General features: G+C 40.6%; 1 protein-coding gene across 3 annotated transcripts in view; it reads left to right on the top strand.

Moving 5' to 3' along the window:
• LOC139739646 (NAD kinase-like) overlaps window positions 1–19,804 on the top strand; it is an 81,812-nt gene extending 62,008 nt beyond the window's left edge. For all 3 annotated transcript variants that reach the window (XM_071650256.1, XM_071650255.1, XM_071650257.1), the window contains exons 3-10: window positions 379–508; window positions 2,012–2,123; window positions 4,523–4,711; window positions 5,476–5,624; window positions 7,747–7,846; window positions 8,583–8,740; window positions 9,060–9,142; window positions 16,782–19,804. In XM_071650256.1, the coding sequence (XP_071506357.1) occupies window positions 379–508; window positions 2,012–2,123; window positions 4,523–4,711; window positions 5,476–5,624; window positions 7,747–7,846; window positions 8,583–8,740; window positions 9,060–9,142; window positions 16,782–16,986 (1,126 nt within the window). In that variant the 3' untranslated portion in view covers window positions 16,987–19,804. The remainder of the gene's footprint in view (window positions 1–378; window positions 509–2,011; window positions 2,124–4,522; window positions 4,712–5,475; window positions 5,625–7,746; window positions 7,847–8,582; window positions 8,741–9,059; window positions 9,143–16,781) is intronic.
• The last annotated feature ends 207 nt before the right edge of the window (window positions 19,805–20,011 follow it).

Raw genomic sequence — 20,011 nt, 5'->3', positions numbered from 1 at the left:
TTTCAATACAAGGACTGCACTTAGCATGCATTAGTTGTTTCTGTGTTCGGTAAGCCACAGGTAATGTTACCGGTTCTCAGAAAAAATTTTGGTTCAAGAGGTATGCATGAACTACAAATTTTGTAAAAGTAAACATTTTTTTGCAAAACATGAAGCTTGTGCTAAGATAAAAGCACTCAAATGTTTTGTTTGTTATTTTTACTACTACACTTGTATTTTATATATTTCATTCTGCAGAATTAAAGTCACATGATATTCATTTTACCTGGTCTAGTCAGTAGCAAAAACAAAAAAACAAAAAAAAACTTGCACTGAAAATGCCCTCTTTTATAGTGTTATAGTAAAACAGTCGATTTACCACTTTTACTGAACTGCCAGGCATGTGACCGACCCGTCCAGTCAGCGCCTAGTATGGAAATCCACGCCCCTGTCGGTCCTCATCATCAAGAAGATTTATGACACCTCCGTTATCGAGCCCTTCAAGCAGATGACCACTTGGCTATCACAGGTGAGTGAACCACATGGCTGGACATCGCTATTTGTTGTTAGTAGTTATACCAGGACTGGACATTTGCAATGGTCAGGGGACCCTAAATACTGATGTCATTCCACCAGATGTCAAAAAAAAAGTTAACTTTCGGTGGCCGATCAGGCTGCTGTTTTCAGTGAACGAAACCATAATGAAACTAGAGAAGCACTCTGAGAGCGCAGACCTCCGCCAAGCATGCAGCTCATTTCCACCACTGATCTTGTTCTTCCATAGAGATATCATGATTTCCACCCATGGCATTGCGTGCTGAAAGTCGCCCGATTTCCCAATATTGAAGCCTTTGTTACGTCATAAACCCTCAGCTGCACGGCGCGCCTTGCCCTAGCAGCGACTAGAGCACGCACTTTAGTGCGTGCATGCAAACCTCAATTACGCGCAGCCTGAACTCCCAAGTTCATTGACCCTCCTGCCAAAATATCAAAAATCCTTCATAAATTTGTTACTTATGTCATTCTCAACCTTTCCTGCAAGTTTCATCCCAATCCGTTAACAACTTTTTGAGTTATTTTGCACACGGACAAACAAACGAACGAACAAACGAACAAACCAACAGTAACGAAAACATAACCTCTTCCCTTGGCGGAGGAAATAAGTCACTTTTAAGCTCTTTAAATCTACTGAAGTATCAGTGATTTATCAAGAATATATGAATTCTTTGAGTCTCAAGGTGGTCGAAAATATTCAAAGTCTTGATCACAAATGGTACAAATCAATATTTGTATCAAATTAGTTTCATTCGTTGATAAATCAATCATCAAGTTGATTATGAAAGTGATGTGTTAGCATGATATATTAATATTTGGATAATGATTTGTGGAAATTTGTTAGACCGGCACATATAATCTTGATTCAAAGTGAAATACAAAGAGACAAAATATATCTATAATCTGCAGTATAGTTCGAAGTAAGCCTGCACACAAAATAAGAGATAAAATGGAGTTGTATGTCTCCGCTCATTCATTTTGGGCCTCGATAGACCGTTTTTGTTTTTGTTTTTTTTTACCACTGAAGTTTCATATTATTAAATAACTTTCGTGGTCTGAATGGGCCACATGAGGAAAAAGTTTCTGTGGATCTCTGACTACAACCATGCTTCTAATTTCTGCTCCTTGAGGCAAATTCCTTTTTTTTTTTTTGGTTGCCCAGTCAGACATATTATCTTTTCAAGCTTGACCACCCAAAATCAGAAAGGGGGCTGATATGACGGGCCTTGAAACCAAAGGGACAGTGCATTAGATAAATTCATTATGCTCTCATACTTCAACCCCTTCAAGAATTGTGTCAGAATTTATCTTAGTTCTTCAAACTTTGACAGTTGTCCCACATAGGAAAATCTCTTGCCAGCAAAGACACTCAGTAGTTTTGGGTTGCTGTCATGTTTTCCCCCGAGCTGAGAGGTCAGAAGATTTGCAGTAATTAACATGAGGCCACTTCTCTTTTCCTCATTCTTTGTGTCTGAAGGAGAAGAACCTAGTAATCTACGTGGAGAGTAAAGTTATCGAAGAGGATGAGGACCTCGCCGCCGACCCCGAGTTTTCCACCCTCATGAAGAAATTCAAGCAGTTTAAAGAAGGTAATCTCTTGGCTTAAAACTAATTGACAGCTGCGGATCTATGTCTTCTTGTTTTGGGTTTTTTTTTTGTAGATCTCTTGTGAGTTACTTTTGAGAAAGGTGCTATTATTTCTTACTCCCATGCTATTGAGTAATGGAGCCAATCGACACAAAGGCCAAACAGGGGATTATTGTGTATGTTTGTCTGGATTTTCTATATAAATAACTAGCTATTCATGATTCAAAGTAGTTTTATGTTTCCGATATGTTTGTGCCAGTTTTAGCCAATACAGGTCATGGGAACCATGTGCTTATTTTTAGCAGAAAAAACAACAATGTCTCTGTCTATGCATACCCTTGGATAACAAAAAAACAAAAACAAAAACAACAACAGAAAAAAACTTCTGCATACAATCTATAACAGAGATAACTCAAATTGTTGCATAAGCTTTCCAGAAGGACCATTCCCACACAAAAGTTATTAGTCTTTGCATTTCCTGGCAAAAAGCGATTTCATTTGCCACCATCAACACATTGAAAAAAGATGTGGCTGAAATCTCTAAACTGCATATGCCTAAATAATGACAAAAGTTTACAACATTTTTCTTAAATGATATTCCCCCCCCCCCCCCCTCAGAACTGTACCCAAGCTTTGACATGTTAAGCCTCTACCTGTCATAAACCTTGGTAGACAAATATGGATAATAAATAAAGTTGGCCCTATATATAGACCACTGGGGAAAGAGTGGCTCCTACCTGTTGTAGTTTTGTTTTCGTACTCAGCCTGCAGTCATTTCATTGTTTTCCAGCCAAAGCTTGACAGAGACATACCGAGTGAACTTTGAACCAAATTCACACATTGAATAGCACTTTTTTCATTTCCATTCTGAGACCATGGTCAGACTATTGTCATTTCACTATACTTGTCCATTATGGCAGCGTGGGCCCTCAGGGTCACTGAGCATTTTGTCTGTTCAGATGCAGTAGGTCGTTCAAACTAGCGAAATTTCAGCTGTCTTTATGGGATGCACCATTGGCATTTTTGCTGACTTATCTGCCCCCATAGGATTGTATCAAAAAGGCTGGATGTTTGAGTATTACTCAAGGTCCTGTGAACCTGTTGAAGACGAGTCCTGAGTATACTTGGGCAAGTGTCTATGGGAAATGTGTGTTGTAGCAAAATCAGCTGGCCCTCAATGCGTTCAAATCAGACATTACATTGATATCCATTTACTGAATGTTGTCAAGCCATGCAGGGGGGAACAAGTTGAATCTATCATTACTTACATGCACATACAGGCAAACGCATGCCGCAAGGGAATTGAGAAAATGCCAATTTGTGTTAGGACACGTCAAGCTTGTCAAATTGGGACAAACCTGATGAGCTCACGTCTGTGGTGGTAGTGTCTTAATGAGGAAATGATTGACACAGTAGAGATTGAGTCATACCGCCATGAAAAGTGTCTGATACGGCATTATGCTTGACACCATTCAACCTGAATTTGAGAATCGTACTATAGAGAGAAATGTCAATTTTTCCATGTACACACCAGTGTTGAATACCACCTTCAATCTGATATTCATCTTCACTACGAATTTCTCATACATGTATTAAAAGGCCATTGAATGGATAAAATCAACACACTATTACTAATTTCGTAAAATAACAAAAACAAGGCGGGGGGCAGAATGAGACAAAAACACAGTGGAACCAGACTTCCAGCCAGTCAGTATAAAAGTGCTGTCTGAAGAACTTGTTCTAATGACTGCGTGAGGTTGCTTTTATTGCAATCACCTGGCTGTATTTTGTACTTTACTGTCTTATCCCAACCCCTCAAGAAATAAGCCTACCGAAAACTAACAAACAATCAAGCAAACAGACAAACAAACAAATGGACAAAACCTAGCAGGACTGCACTGCAGGGAGCTGTCATATATACAGATGAATTTGTCCAGCATTATCAGTCACCTGTAGCTCTTGCATACTCCCATTTTCCATCTCTGTCACGTATTCCCTTCTTGTTCCAACTAATCGCACTCACGATCTTTTCTGCTTGTCAGTGCTCTTATTTCAATCCTTTCCTCTTAACCTTCAAAGAAGGCAGAAGACCGCAGGGGAAAAAAATCATGTGCATGCACCTTTGATAGTGTTTTTGCAACATTATCATGAATATATAGAGCTGCCATAAGTTCGGTTTCTCCATAAATAATGTGCTATACAAGGTTATCTTTCATGCATTCATCTTTGATATCTATTTAGCCCGAACCTCTCTTTCTCTCTTTTCTTTTCCTCATTTTTTGTAGTCTTCCTTCTACATTTATCATTCCTTCATCTTTAGCCTTGTTAACCATATCATTCTCTTTCTCTCCCCTTTTCTCTTTATATTTGTCCCTTGTACTCCATCTCTACATGTCACCAGGTGATGACCTAAGCGATAGGATAGACTTCATCATCTGTCTAGGTGGAGACGGGACGTTGCTATGGGCATCCTCGCTCTTCCAGGAAGGGAGCGTACCCCCCGTGATGGCCTACCACCTCGGCTCGCTAGGTTTCCTCACACCGTTCGAGTTTGAGGACTTCAAAGAATCCGTCAATGTCTTCCTTGAAGGTACGTCCAAGGGGGTAATTGTTAACCTCTGTCGACAGATTGTTAAGAACTCTTATGTTTCAATCACTTGTAATCACATGTAGATCTTGTTCATTTGAATTGTTTTTTAGTAAAACACACAAAAAAATAGTACTTATTGTTTTCAAGTTGATGTTAGAGTCAGCATGGCCTTATAGTCGCATTGTGGTCATGCAATTTGATTTCATTACATACATGTCGTGTAGTACAGTGCAATTCTATGAAATCATATCTATTGATAGAAACACAGCATGGATATTAGGAACTGGAATTCTTAAACCATATGAGTTATCACGGAAGGATAGTTATTTTTTGTTCAATGTTTTCTTTTCATTTGTGTAAAGCAGCATTTAAAAGGTAATGGTAAAAGTTTGCTATAGAAATATATTCATTATTTAGTATTTAGCATCAATGTTGATAGTAGGAAAAAAAAAACCTTCATTCAGAATATCATAATTCTTTCCATACATTTGATGTCCAATAGCTTCACTTGATTAAGAAACAAACAAGCTAAGAGCAACAATGGAGCAACATTTATCTTTATTTTCAATGTTAATTGTACCAGGGTGTTGCGCGTACCGAATTTGGTCTCAGTTGCGCCACTAATGGCCGAGATCTTAGGGGGCGGCAGAATCCGCCTCCCCACGGATTTAGTATAGTCAGAAAAGCCTGGCCTGATTAGGGTTAAGTGAAGCATTGATTTAGATATTGTTAATTATTTTGGGGGCTCTCCTTGGTTCCTGCAGGTAATGCAGCCGTCACTCTGAGGAGTCGACTAAAATGCCTCATCTTTGAGAACTCTGAAATTCCAGCCGGTTTGGAAGAGGAGGACTCCAACGCCCTCAAGCCTGCCTCAAAGAAGCCCGACCCGCCCAACCTCAAGTTCAAATTCCAGGTAGGTGTGCAGGGCTGAATGGGCTACTCAACTTTTCTTTCTGATATTGCTACAACACACATTTCCCATAGACACTTGCCCAAGTATACTGGGGACTCGTCTTCAACAGGTTAAATCTTTAAATCTAAAATTTTGGTGGCAGAATTAGAAAAATAATGGCTCGATATAAGAAAGAAACATAATCCATTTTGAATCATAAGCGTCCGGTCAGGTCAGCAAAAGTTAGCCTTTTGCAAATATGGTGTCCAGAAGTCAATTTTTGGTGGACTCCAACTCCCTCAAGCCTGCCTCAAAGAAGCCTGACCCGCCCAACCTCAAGTTCAAATTCCAGGTAGGCGTGCAGGGCTTGACACTCAACTTCTTTCTCTGATGACCTGCTCAAGCCACTTAAATCATTAAATGTAAAAACTTTGGTGATAGAAAAAGAAACATAGTGCCTCAAAATAGAAAAAACGTAGTGGCTCAAAATAGAAAGAAACATAACAATCCATTTTGAAACTTAAGTGTCCGGTCGGGTCACCAAAAAATAGCCTTTTTTTGCAAATTTGGTGTCCAGAAGTCAAATTTGTAGTGGCCCTGGGTCAATGGGCCACCACTCATGTCCAGTCCTAAGCGTGTGAGGAAAGAGAGAGGCAGGGGTGGGAATTACTGCCAGAAAGGCTGATTTATGGATGAGTTGATGGATGGACTGATTAATGGATTAATAGCTTAATTGACAAAGGGAAGGGATGAGCAGCATATTTGTCACTTTGGGAATATCAAGCACTAGTCTTGATTCAGGAGGTGTTATTTTTTTTTTTTTTTTGATTTGGTGAGAACAGTTTTCATGTGCTTAAATAGAAACACACAGATACACATACACACACGCACACACACAAAAAAAAAACAGCTGTAATGCAAAGAATGTCATCCCACGCATCCTCTGATCAATACCAGGTGGACGTGCCCTGTGTGACGTGAGATTGAAGTGCAGTGACCTTTTTTCAGATAGGTTGCTGGGTCAGATAGATAGATGGATGGATGGACAGATGGAAAGAAAAGATGATGTGGGTGAGGATGGAACGGTTGACATGTCAGAGCCTACAGAATTTAATGAGGAGTTTGAGTCGGTTCAGAGAATATGACCTTTCGGATGAATTGAGAAATGGATGCAGGCGATGGAACAATTTAAACACTCTGTAGATGAAAGATGAATAGGAGCTGGTCAACAGATTGATATTTGCTTTATTGGATGAGTTGATTGATGAACAATTTGACTAGATGGCTGAGTGCTTTATTGCCTGCTAAATATTGATATTACAGATGGACAGACTGCACAGATAGCTGAGTTGATGATGGCTATGTGGGGGAGATGGATAGATGAGTTAATGCTCTCTAACCCTTTCCCTTTTAGATATTACAACCCCCTATAGGGTTAATGCATGATGCACCTGCATATTGTAAGCAGTGGGTTAGATGGGTACATAGAGAGGTGAATTTAATAGTTGTAGAATGTGCATTTTATGCAAGAACTTTCTGAAGCACTGACAGTATATGAGTTTGTGAGAGTGTGTGTGGACCGAAGTGTCTTTTCAGTGAAGGAGTGAGGATCAGATGGGAGGTGCATTGATGGATGGATGGATGGATGGATGGATGGATGAATTTACAGCTTTTAGTAATGGAGAAGTTCTGAATGCATCTTTCCCAATTGAATCATACCTTGCAGTTTCGTACAGGCAATTTTTGTAGTTACATTATATGTACAGAAGTGATATTGTGATGCCTTGGTTTATAATGTGGGGATACAGCACACTCACACCCACTGCCGCAATAGCCATCAACATTGTAGAGAAACAAGGTTACTGTAAAACCAGAAATTTTCATTGCATGAAACGTACATGAATTTTGCAAGGAGACAAGATTTTCGAGGGTAGAATGCACACGAAAATTTTGTTTATGTCTCTACAGTGTATTGAATGCCTGTGGCAATTCGCGAAAGTTTCATGCTCTGAAAATGACCGTTTCACAAAGGTTTGTGGTTTTACGGTACCAGCGATAATAACGAAGTTAAATGCACGACCGTGTTCCATCGGCTGTGTGTGATTCAGCATGCATGGATTCCATTGTCCTGTTCCCATCACAGGTGCTAAATGATGTTGTGATAGACCGGGGCCCGTCTCCCTACCTGTCTAACCTGGATCTATTCCTGGATGGCAGACATGTCACTACAGTGCAAGGAGACGGTGAGTGGGACGAGCCTTATCCCCCTCCCCACCCCCTAACCTACCCCCTGCTCTGCCAGTTATCCCACCCACTACTCTTATCCTGTACCCCACCCCCACCTCCTACCCTACCCCACCCCACCCCTATCCCACCCTTACCCTGCCCCTACCCATCCCTTACCTACTTCTACCCATCCCTTACCCTACCTTACCCCTACCTCTACCTTATCCCTATCCCACCCCTACCCTACCCTACTCCCAACCCAGTCCCCTACCCCATCCGCCAATTTGATACCCTGACTGAGTGCTCTTAAGTGATTTCCTATGCACCAGGATACATCTTTGTGTTGAGGCGTGTTGCAGCGAAAACACTTGCAAAATGACAACTAGGACTAGTGAAACCTGTTCTCTCGTAGCAACATTCTGTAGTTGGTTATTTGTTTATATTTTAGACATTGAGCAGGGGTGGATCCAGGAATTTCGTAAAGAGGGGGTACCTTTACAAAAGGGCACACGCACCCCACCCCCACTTTTTCTTTTTATTTCTTTTGTTTTAACAAAAAATAAAGGGGGGCGTGTGCCCAGTGCGCCCCCGCCTGGATCCGCCACTGTTGTGTGTTGCTGCAGATAAACTTAGTCTTTAGCATTATGGATAAACACACAAGTGTATACCATGTTATGATTTAAGATTAGTAGAAACCATGCGCATACTTACAAGTGACATTATTCATTTAATTCTGTGTGCCTTACTCCCCAGGTCTGATCATCTCCACCCCTACTGGAAGCACAGCCTATGCAGCAGCTGCCGGGGCAGCCATGGTCCATCCCAATGTGCCCGCCATCCTCATCACCCCCATCTGCCCACATACACTCTCCTTCAGGCCCATTGTGGTGCCTGCTGGTGTGGAGCTCAAGGTATGTTCCACTTTTGCCAAATAGGGGTGTGTAGTAGAACATGTTAGAGGAAGAGCACCTATAATTCGCAAGATATGTATGAGTGAATTTGCCTTATTTCTGTTGCATAAAAAATTTTCCAGTAAGATTCAAAAAAATGCAGTACAAACAAGTATGATGCAGTGCAGGCATGGCCAACATTCAAATAGCCATGTACCTTCAGGTCACTGACCAGTGTGTGGCCACATCTACCTGCCTTTGATATATTTCCAAGAATTAATATTTTATCAGTTAACACGAAAGAGACTTCACTCTTTAATCTTCTTTTATCTGTGAAAAGGTTGCTGTCTCACCCGATGCCAGACACACAGCGTGGGCATCACTAGATGGGAGGAATCGACAGGAACTCAAGAAAGGGTGGTGGTGAGTACTAGCTGTAGAGCTAATCCTTTTTCATGTCTCTATTCATGTAGTCTGAAATTATTGCATTGCCATGGCAACACACATCTTTGTTATTTTCATCATCAGCAATAGAACTTGGCAGTTCTTTGTTGTTAAGCAATCTGATGGCTGACTGTTGTTTAGTTTTGTGAATATAAAAAAAAAGAAAAAAAAAACTTGCATCTTATCTATCAAGTTGTCTTCCTGTGCCTAAGTGCTGTGACATGTAATAGTTCCACCTTTGCCGTTCTGTGTCACTGTAAATGTGCCTCCTCCAGACTGCTCGAGCCAACTGATGTCATGTGACACAGAAGGACAATATCACCTGACACAGACATTAACCCGTTGAGGACGAGTCCCGAGTATACTCGGGCAGGTGTCTAGGGGAAATGCATGTTGTAGCAAAATCAGTCCGTCCTCAACGGGTTAATGGCTCCCATGTCACATGAGAAGGCCAGATCACATGATTAAAAAGAGTCACATGACAAGGATGGCCCTGCTTACAGCCCTATTTGTTGTACCATCTGTGTGCAAGTGCATGTGTGTGTATGTGTGTGTTTATGTGTGTTCTCCCAAATTTCAGTGGCTTTGGAGCATTGTTACCGAACACAAATCAGCTTACTAGTAATTGATCATCTTTGTACCCCACAACTTTGTCTCTTTCATTGGGATGACTTAATGATTATCATTGCTCTGACAAGACATGAATGAATACCAAACAAAAGGTTCTTGGTGTTGTCAGCAGACAAGGATGAGACAGTGTCTCAGGCTAACTACTGTATACACTATTTTTGCTCACAGATATTTTCGCGAATGAGGAGTTTGCAGATATTTTCGCGAGATATTGTTTTCGCAAATTGTCATGGAGGCCTTCCTAAGTGCACTTTGACCTGAGCGCATGGGGATATTTTTGCATGTCGATAAAAATTCGCGAAAATTAAACCCTTGCAAAAATAACAGCTTATACAGTACTCTTAGCATGAATTAGAGAGAGATGACAACCAACTTGCAGAGGTGAAGGTCTCATCTCAACAAGAAACTTCCAACCACTCTAGTTTGTGATACACCTTGTACATGCAATAACTTCAGCAATATTGGGAATAATCAGAGCTGTTTGCTTGCTTCTGTGGTAGTTGCAATTGTTGTTGGGTTGCAGTTTTTATTATATCATGCTCTTAAATAGAAAGAGGACTGCGTAGGTCATGGCATAATGACAAAGTCTAATTCAACCCCATTTTCCCTCTCAGTATTGTCCACAAACCCTGCTGGTAAAAATCCTGGAATCTATTTGTTGTCCGCTATGAAATCACCAGTTAACTTCTCTTTGTGAGGAAACACTCCTTTCATCCAATCATATTTGATCTTGCTCCATGCACTCATATGGTTCCATCCGATGGATTCTGATGCCCCAGTTTTGCCCATATAATGCAGTGCTGTTGATGGTTTCCACTGGGATACACACATATTGTTTTCTTTTTTTCCTTGTTGCCACAGCACAAAGAATGGGAGAGATCTGAAATATACACAATAGATGTGCAGAAGGTCACCTTTTCTCGTCAGGGATTTCAAAACAATATTGCTTTTGGGCAGTCGTGCATGGTTTATGCCCTACCCACCCTATAAAGTCCTGTCAGTTTTCAATGGTGCACAGAACCTGGCAATGCCTCTTGTACGTTTCACAGCCACAAACCAGACATGATCGACTTACATCATACAAGAAATTGATCATGTATGACAAATTCTAGTGACAATACGTTTAGATTACATGGTGTGGGTGTCATGTGCACATTTCTTGTAATAATGTTTTAGTAAGAAAATTAATCAATATACTCATAGATCAGCTAAACTTGTTCCACTGCGAGAAAGTATTGAAGGTGACATACTTTTGTGTATTTACATATGTGTGTCTCACACACACATACATTGTACAATACGTATACACGTACACAAATTTAATTTTTATGTCTACATTGGTAGGAAAGAAGATGTGTGTCAGATTTTATCAGAAACTCTAATGACATTTCGATAGTTATATTGTACTTTTTTTATTGAACATTTTTAGCTTGATCATAACTTGATTAAGATTTCATCTTTTAAGATTTTTGGCATGACTTGAATCTAGTGGATTTCTGACTGTGACATCTGTAGGTACTGTATTCACCCTACATGTATACTTCCCCTGTTTTTGTTTTGTTGTTGTTGTTGTTGTTTTTTTTTTTTTGGGGGGGGAGGGGGCGAATTTTCCAAGTCATTTTTAACTCATCCTACAAGTCCCAATTCTCCATATCGCATATAGCCGATATCCAGCGATATCAGCTATCGATAGCAAAAATTCCCTTCAAAGTACCCGGATGTGCTGGGAAGGGTACTTCCGGTGCTGGCGCGCTAGTTGGCGATCGATGCTTTCTTTCTTTTATACGACGGCTTCGTTGGCTTTCCTGGCAAGTGTCTCGAGTTCTTGTCATCATTTCACAGCGTGTGGAACACCGCGACTGTTCAAAAATTCCCTCAGTTGTGGCACTGTCATTCCCTGAAATTCATCCATGATGAATGTGTGAACAGTTCAGAAAAAGAACGATGAAACTTCACACTTTCATTGAGGGTATAACGTTTCAAAGCTGTTACCGGAAGTGAGCTTCCCAGCAAAAATACCCGGATGTTGATATCGATAGCTGATATCGCTGTATATCGGCTATATGCGATACGGAGAATTCATAAAATATCATGCTCACAAAGTTGTATGCCATATACAGTACATTACTTCCTCACTATTGTGCTCGATGAAGATTTTTATTTTCTTTTGTTTTTCTTTCCTATTTTGCAGATATATGTCAATCTGTGAGTAGACAGATTTGAATCTAGGGCAGTCTTTGTTCTTGTCTCCTTTTTGGTGGGGTTGGAGTAGTAGCAGAAAAAAGCAAACCACTCATGCAGTTACCACCCAAACTATCCGCACAACTTCAAATCAATCATGCTACTTTGACTAGAACTAGGTTGTCAAAAGTTCTGTAGTTTGTTTACTCGCTGCATGATGAACCATGTTTTTATCTGCTGGGCATGTCACAGACAGCAGCCAGATATCACCTCTGTGAATACCTGCTACTTGTAGCTTGAAATCAGAAGCTTGTATGTCAAGTTGTAAACGGCACGTTTTCTTTCATGTCCACTAATTCAGTAGCCTCATTGTCAAACAGTCCTATTTCTCCAAACATATGAATGGTGTGGTTTTATTTTTCTTTCTTTCCATCTCTATTGGACATTGGGCTAAAGAAACCGTATAGGGAAAAAGTTGGTGTTTTTGTTTGACACTGGTCCTTGTACCCCATGGCTCTCACACAGATGTCTGTTTATCCCTCAAAATCATATCTATCACCAGAAGTGCACTGTACTATATAGGTTGGTGAATGACTGGAAAGGTCAGAAGAATCCCTACATATTGTACTGAGTGATTGCTCTGTCAAATTCCTAGAAGAGCACTAGTAACTAAAACGTACTTCATGAGAAATGTGCCAGTATATTTTTGATATGGGGATCCATCCTTGTGTGATATTATGTATAACGAAACAGAAAGTGCAGGTATATATATACAAATAATACTTACTGGAACTTGACTAAACAACTAGTTTAATCGCCAAGAATTCCCCCCATACACGTCTGTATATGTAACTGTTAGTGTGAAAGAAAAAAGATAATAGTAATGGCTAAAAGAAGATTTATCCTTCTTGAGCCAATACTTGAGCAGAGTTCACAAGTCTTTGTGATTCAACAAAAGAGACTCCCTTACAAATATAAGCTATAACTTCATATCCTAATAAAAGGAAAAAAGAAATACTGAACCCTTTCTGTGCCAGTGTTTGTGGACAGTATGTGCAATGCTATGTTTTTGAGGGTTTTTCTTTTTCGTTTTTTGTTTTTATCAATCTGCACTCAATCCACACAAAGGATTATAGCCACTACCCCCGCCCCCCACCCCCCCCCCCCCACCTCTGATTTTGGCATTACTCTCGTCCACTGAGATGTATATGAAACACAGGCACCTCCCTTAGAGGTGTTCGGAATACCACTGAGCTTGATGTGTGAATGTTGTAGCCAGTGCTGCTGTAGCTCAATGTCAGCTTGGAGAACATTTACCGTAGAGAGTTGGTGTATCAATTACAGTTGATATGTGGCATACTTCTTAGGAACTTTGCCTCTTTTGTCTGTCTGTCCGTGTGTAGGGGGATGTAGGTGTGTGCATTGCACAGTTATGGAAATCAACTGTCAAGAAGTGATGATGAATTTGAAAAAAAAAAGAAGAAGAAAAAGGCAACTCTTTGAATAGGATTGGTGTGGGAAAATTCATGAAAAAGAGACTGCATGTTGACTTTTCAAACAAGGTAGTTCTACCATGGTGCCCTTTACCTTTGTTATTAGAAGAGAAGGGTTGTAACACCTTCCTCCCGCCCTATAGTCTTGTGTCATTCATTATCTGACATTGTTGTTCCGGTCAGTGTGTGAAACAAATCAAACAGGATACAAGAATAGGTGACCTTGTCAGCGCTTCCGGTTTTTTAGGTAGATGGTCGTGACTACCAAGATACGTGTATTCTTCACATTTGCCATCTTCTCTTATTCATATTTGTTTATTAGATCTGTTTTGAGGACCATCTCTAACTTCTCGGGCAATATTTTTGTTGAGTCACAGTTTTTTTTTTCTTTCATTTTTTCTAGTTGTAGCCACATGTGGCATTTTATTGGTCGAACAACCACCTAATTTATGCAAAACTTTTCAGCCTGTTCCCTGCAAGATTACAAAATTCCCAGCTATAAGCCTTGAAGTTAAATCATAATATGTTTAATATAGCTGCTATGAAAAAACCCATTGAGGAAGGGCTGATTTTGCTACAACATGCATTTCCCATAGATCCCTGCCCAAATATACTCAGAACTCTTCCTCAACAGGTTAAGGAAGCAATGACTAGTTGTAAGCAAGCAGTGGCAGGGGTTGTGACTCATAGGTCCACCTCCCACCCCCCCCCCCCCCCTCCCCGACAATGAGGATAAAATGCCTTTTGCAACCAGGGCACTCAAACCAGGGACTTCAATACCAATAGCCTGTGGTTATATCCACTTGGCCACAACATCTCTTTTTAATATTCTTGCCTAGGACTTGTATTTTGCATGTCACTGCCTGCAAATGTACATGAATATCAAATCACAATGAATAAAAACTTGCTTCCATTCATTTATTCTTGGAACTGAGCCACAAGTAGCTAAAAGGCAACTCATACATTAGCACAGCACCAGTAGTGAATACCTTTGCATGTAGTAAATAGCTTCTTTTTTTTTTCTGCAAGAAAATTGCATTGACTTATTGTGCTGTTAAAAGCATTTTCAAATTCATCATCAAATGCAAGCCAGATATTGTTGTATTCTTTAAATCCTGTATACAAGAGATCCATTGTCATGCGGAATGTATCCTGTGCCAGAATATGCTTGAGGCTAGCACTTGAACTTTGCACCGAGACAGTGGTTTGATATTAAGAAGTGGAATGACAAGACACATTTGAAGTACCAAATTCAGCCCAGTTACTTAGGGCTAAAACAAATTAGTGACTTTGAATTTAATCATTTACCCAGTTTGTTGCTGTTACCCAAATTGCACAGGTTTCTACCAGCACACAATGCCTAAGCATCCAAATCTCCCGATTCTAAGGGAGACTCCCTGAAAACTTGGGTTATTTTTTCACGGATAGACTGGATGGAGCAATGCAACAGCCTTCTGATTTGGGAATCACTCTGTATATTTGCCTCATGAAATGCATACATGTAAACTAAAAAGATATTTCCCTCACATTTCCTTGGAACCTTCCTAATGTTGATCTGTGAGTGTTGGCACTGGGTGCACTGCAATACAAAATATCAAACTGGTACAAGGAAGTTTAAGTCTTGCATGCTTCTGTTATTATACCAAATGTTTATTTTTTTTTAAATTCCCTAGAAAGGGGAATCATTGGATTTTTGTTCTAATAATCATTAGGTATATCATCTTCCCTGACCTTGCATGGAAGGTGAATGAACTCAACTAAAAACAAACCAAAAGCATTATATTCTCTGTACATACAGGACGAAAGGGAATGTTTAGTAAACTTTAATGACTTATGGTAGGAAAATTGGGAACACTTCAATATTGATAAAGTAATATGATGTAGCATTCAAGGAATGTCTTTAAAAATTTGCTATCAATCACTTACCTATGGTATCAAACCTGTGTGTAATATTTGTCATATTTTGGCATGTGAAATGTCAACATTTCCATAGTTTATGAAAGGTAAACTTCATAACCCTTCTCAAGACGTAGCAAGGATCAAAGATTCTGTCTCAATGGATTGTCTTTGAAATCAAAAGAAGTTGATCCCTGGAGCATATTAGTAGAAATTCTTATCTCAGAGTCTGTTTGTGAACAAAAGATGAAAGCTTTCCGATAATTCCATGTTAATGTATCTAGACAAAGGGACCAGAAGTAATTGCGTGATCACTATCAGCCAAGTATGTTTATTATTCTTTGTTACAATAACACATGCTTCAGAGATGTTCCTGAATGCTATGTCATTCTGAACAATGTCAGTTGATTTCAGATGACTCGACTGAATAGAAATGAATGCCATGAATTCTGTCATGAATGAAACACTCTTTGTTCTGTCAGGCCTCTGTCGCCAATGTTCTATCTTTAGTCAAGGTAAACATGACAATGCAAATTGGCTGGGCTCGTTTCCTTCCCTCCCTGCTGAATGTCAAACACAAAACACCAGTCTGTTATCCTTCAGAGGCTGAGGCATGGGCTTGGGGTTGTCTGTTCGTCCGTCTATCTGTCTGTCTGTCTCTGTACCTAGATTCCATATGATGAAAGGTGTTAAAAAGAAAATGTTGGGAAAAAAAAGAGAAAAAATCTTAATAGCCCAAGCATGATATTTGCGAGGTGTTCAGTAGATGCAGTATGGTTTTGTAATCTTGTCTGAGTTTTCCTTCAAATAAGTGAAATTTAGTGTATGTCCGCACTCTCTCTGAAAAAAAAAACAGTGAAAAGTCGGGTTGTTTTCATTTGTTTCACCTTTTAACTCATACGTATGATTTTTTTGTCTAAACAGTTGTGAAAAGCTGAGCCACATTCATATGTCTTTACACAACAAGCAGCTACAGTTTATGAGTTTGAGACCGTGTTAAAAACTCATCTTCTGAAAAATACTACTTGGGTTTCAATTATGTATGTGATGACTACTGTCTAGTAATGTGCAGTAGAGTATATGATCATAGTAGCTGCACAGTATAAATGCCCTTTATTATTATCATTATTATTATGTAAATTGCTTCTCTTTTCTCCACACCCTCCTGACCCTTCCTTATTTATGTCCTTCCCTCCTCCCCCTCCTCCAACTCCTTCCCTAACCCTCCCCCTTTTCCTCTTCCTCTACCTACCCATCCCTGTCCTCTTTCATGCCCCTCCCCTCCCCATTGCAACTCCTTCACCCCTCCCCCTTCTCTTCTTCCCCACCCCTATCCCTCCCTTTCACTCTCGCCACACTATGCCCCCCATACCACACCCCACACCACGCACCCCTCTGCCCCCCCTTCTCCACTGCAGCCTGAGGATAACCACGTCCGTGTACCCCGTGGCGTCGGTGTGCAGCATCGACCAGATCTGCGACTGGTTCGACAGCCTGGTGGAGTGTCTGCACTGGAACGAGCGCCAGCACCAGAAGACTTTCCGGCAGAAGGACAAGGAGAGGGCCCTCAGCAACAAGGAGAACGGCAACGGCAACGGCAATGGAAACGTCAGCCCAAAGTGACAACCTCCTAATTCAAGCCTACCACCACTGTCATCATGAAGCTTTACAACAAAGGGAATTTGACAACGAAAGAGAATGTGTGTATGTGTGTGTATGTGAGAGAGAGTGAGAGAGTCAGTATGTCTGTGTGTATGGGCATGTGTGTGTGTTTTTGGCTTTGATTTCTCCAACACATTCCGTGTTACAAGACCATTTACACGCAAACTCTCAAGCAACCTCTGAATGTCATTTTGTCCTCGGCTCGTGGCTCGTTTGTTTGTTTGTTATTTTTGTAATGAGTATGCAAGCTTGTGCAGGGGCAAAACATTGTATTTCAACTATGGTACTTTCAGTAACACACTGCATAGTCCTTTGTTATCATATTGCTGTAAGGCCTCTGGATCAGATGGTACTCTCTGTGAAATGGGTCCATTTAAATGACAGAGGCACGGTTGGGAGTAGGGGATGAAAAGATGTTTTTTTCGGGATGTGATAGTGGTGCGTGCATACGTAGGGATTGAGCCTTTGCATGCTTGCTTTGCCAAATAACACATCTGATGGCTGGCATGATTTGTTGATAGGTACAATGGACTCCCGTCACCACAAAGTCCTCGGGACCGGCAGTTTTCTTTCACTGTATCGAAATTTTGTTATAACCGAAGTAACAAACAATAAAAAAAACAACAACATAGAGCAGATACTGTTTCGGCCTGAATTTTTGCTTGATGTAGCCAGAATTTCATTATAACTGTGTTCATTTAAGCCCTAGTCACATAGACATGCCGGATCACCCCGGATCTAATCCAGATCTGATCCGGGGTGATCCGGGGAGAGATCCGTGTTGACGCCTTGGGCATCCTTGGAAGTCCGTGTAGGTCCGGGGACGTCCAGGAGGCCAACACGGCAACTTTTGGAGGTCAAAAACATCTGGCTTCATCCAGGGACTGCCGTGTTGGCAGAGCAATCCGCGATGGTCCGTGTGGCCACCGCGTAGCTGCTGTGTTGGTCCGTGTAGGCGCCGTGTACATGTAGATGCCATGTAGATGCAGTGCTGTTCCAGCCTTATCCGTGTAGCTGCCGTGTTGATACCATGTCTACAGTCATCAATGCTCGACGCTCCATCCAGGGCAAAACTATCCCAGAACTCTCCGGATCATCGTGTAGATCCTTGAGGATCTGTGTTGATATGTGACTGGGGCTGTGGTAACAGGAGTGCACTGTATTAATGAAGGATGTAATGCATTTTATAACACAAATTGTACAGTCAGAGCAGGTGCTACAGGGTCAAAGGTGAATGGTTGTCACGTCCACCGTCTCCTGTCCCCCAAAAGCTTGAAATTTGTGTCCATGGATATGGGAGCAGTCCTCATGTGAAGGTAGATACAAATATGTGTATGTATCGTGACAGGTGTGCTCTGCTGGCCATCCAGCTGTATGTACATGTAAGACCATCTTGTAGTTATCCACTGAAGGCGAGCAGCCTGCATTCCGGGCATCCCTAGTGGAGGGGCCGAGGGGGCTTGGATTTGGATTGAGCTCAAATATGTCGGCAGCATATAGAGAAGTCTGCCATTTTATGAACTCAAGATTCCAGGCTTTCCACCTGTGGGGACTTTTGGAATGTTCGTCCACAAGAAACTTGAAGATTGACTCCACGACCTCCATTTCATAAAACTTGTTATATCAATAGCTGCAAGTTACGATAGCTTTTATAAGCTACTGAAATCCTTTCATCTGATTTGCTGAGAGCAAATTTATCACAGAAAGGAAAAATGTGGCAATTGTTACTGATCAGTTTTATGAGACGGGACCCAGTTGTGTTGTTGGAGTGGGACTGAATGGGGTAATTGATAGGTTAGAGGAGGTAACCCTGTCTGGTCAGATTGGGGGACCAACTCGTGTCTACCTGACAGGCTTTGAGAGAGGATTGTGATTGTCTTGTAACTTTTGTTCCTGTCTTCTTGTTGTTTTAAGTTTTGATATTCGAATCAATTTGAATCAATGACCATTTTATGTCTGTCATATTGCAATCGCACAAATTTTTGCTACATGCATTGAGATTAACAGAGTGATAGTCGGGCGTAGAATTTGTTTTTGTGTTTGTTTGTTTTTTTTGTCAAATCTGGGCCCGTTTCATAAAACTTGTTATCAATAACAAGTTGCGATAGTTGCTGTAAGCTCCTGAAATCCTTGCATCTGATTGGCTGAGAGCAAATTTGTGATAGAAATGTGACAGTTTCTACTAACACGTTTTATGAAATGGGACCTGCGTGTTAACATGATAAAAGTTGTACGCTTGAGGTATTAAATTCCAAGGTCTTCTTGCAAGTGAGTCCTGAAGAAGAAGCACAGCTTAAAGATGACAAGGTTTGGTCTATTTCCCATCAACTCTAAGAAAACTCATTTCAGTGTATCTTTTCATTTTGATATCTTATCATATAATGCAGTGCTTCCAATGGTAGAACAAGAAATTCGCTTTCATTTTGAGCCGTAGTATTAAATACAATTCTTTCAATTGTGGAATTAGCATAAGCTTGTTATTAGCAAACTGTATGATAAATCCTTAGATTGGCAAAGCATTTAACCCATTGGGGACAGACTGATTTTGCTACAACACACATTTTTCATAGACCCCTGCCCGAGTATACTTGGGACTCGTCCTCAACGGGTTAAAAAAATAAATAATCCTTTTTCTCTTTCTAAATGGCAGTTTGTCATATTCTTTCTAATTTTCAGCAGATTTTGATGAAATTTTAAGAAGTTCATCTAGTGTCTCTCCAAAGCAAAGTATGCAGTGTTAAAAATGAAAATGATTTTGATTCTATGTTCAGCAAACTGCCCCCCCCCCCCCCGAGGGAAAAAAAGAACAATAATAGCATGAACTCATAGGAATCTCCTTGCATCAGGAGGCATGTATTCTCATCCAATTTAATTGTATAGATGAATTGTGTGGTCAAATTTTGCCCAAATTTTTCACTGCTGTCTACTGTAAACGTGGAAATTTTCGCGGTACATTAATTTTCGCGGATTTCGCGCTACGCTCGGC

Source organism: Diadema antillarum, unplaced genomic scaffold (assembly GCF_040938485.1).
Source record: "Diadema antillarum isolate AM-2024a unplaced genomic scaffold, OU_Dant_1.0 seq00000810_RagTag, whole genome shotgun sequence".
Lineage (NCBI taxonomy): Eukaryota > Metazoa > Echinodermata > Echinoidea > Diadematoida > Diadematidae > Diadema > Diadema antillarum.
This window is presented reverse-complemented; position numbering and strand designations above follow the sequence as displayed.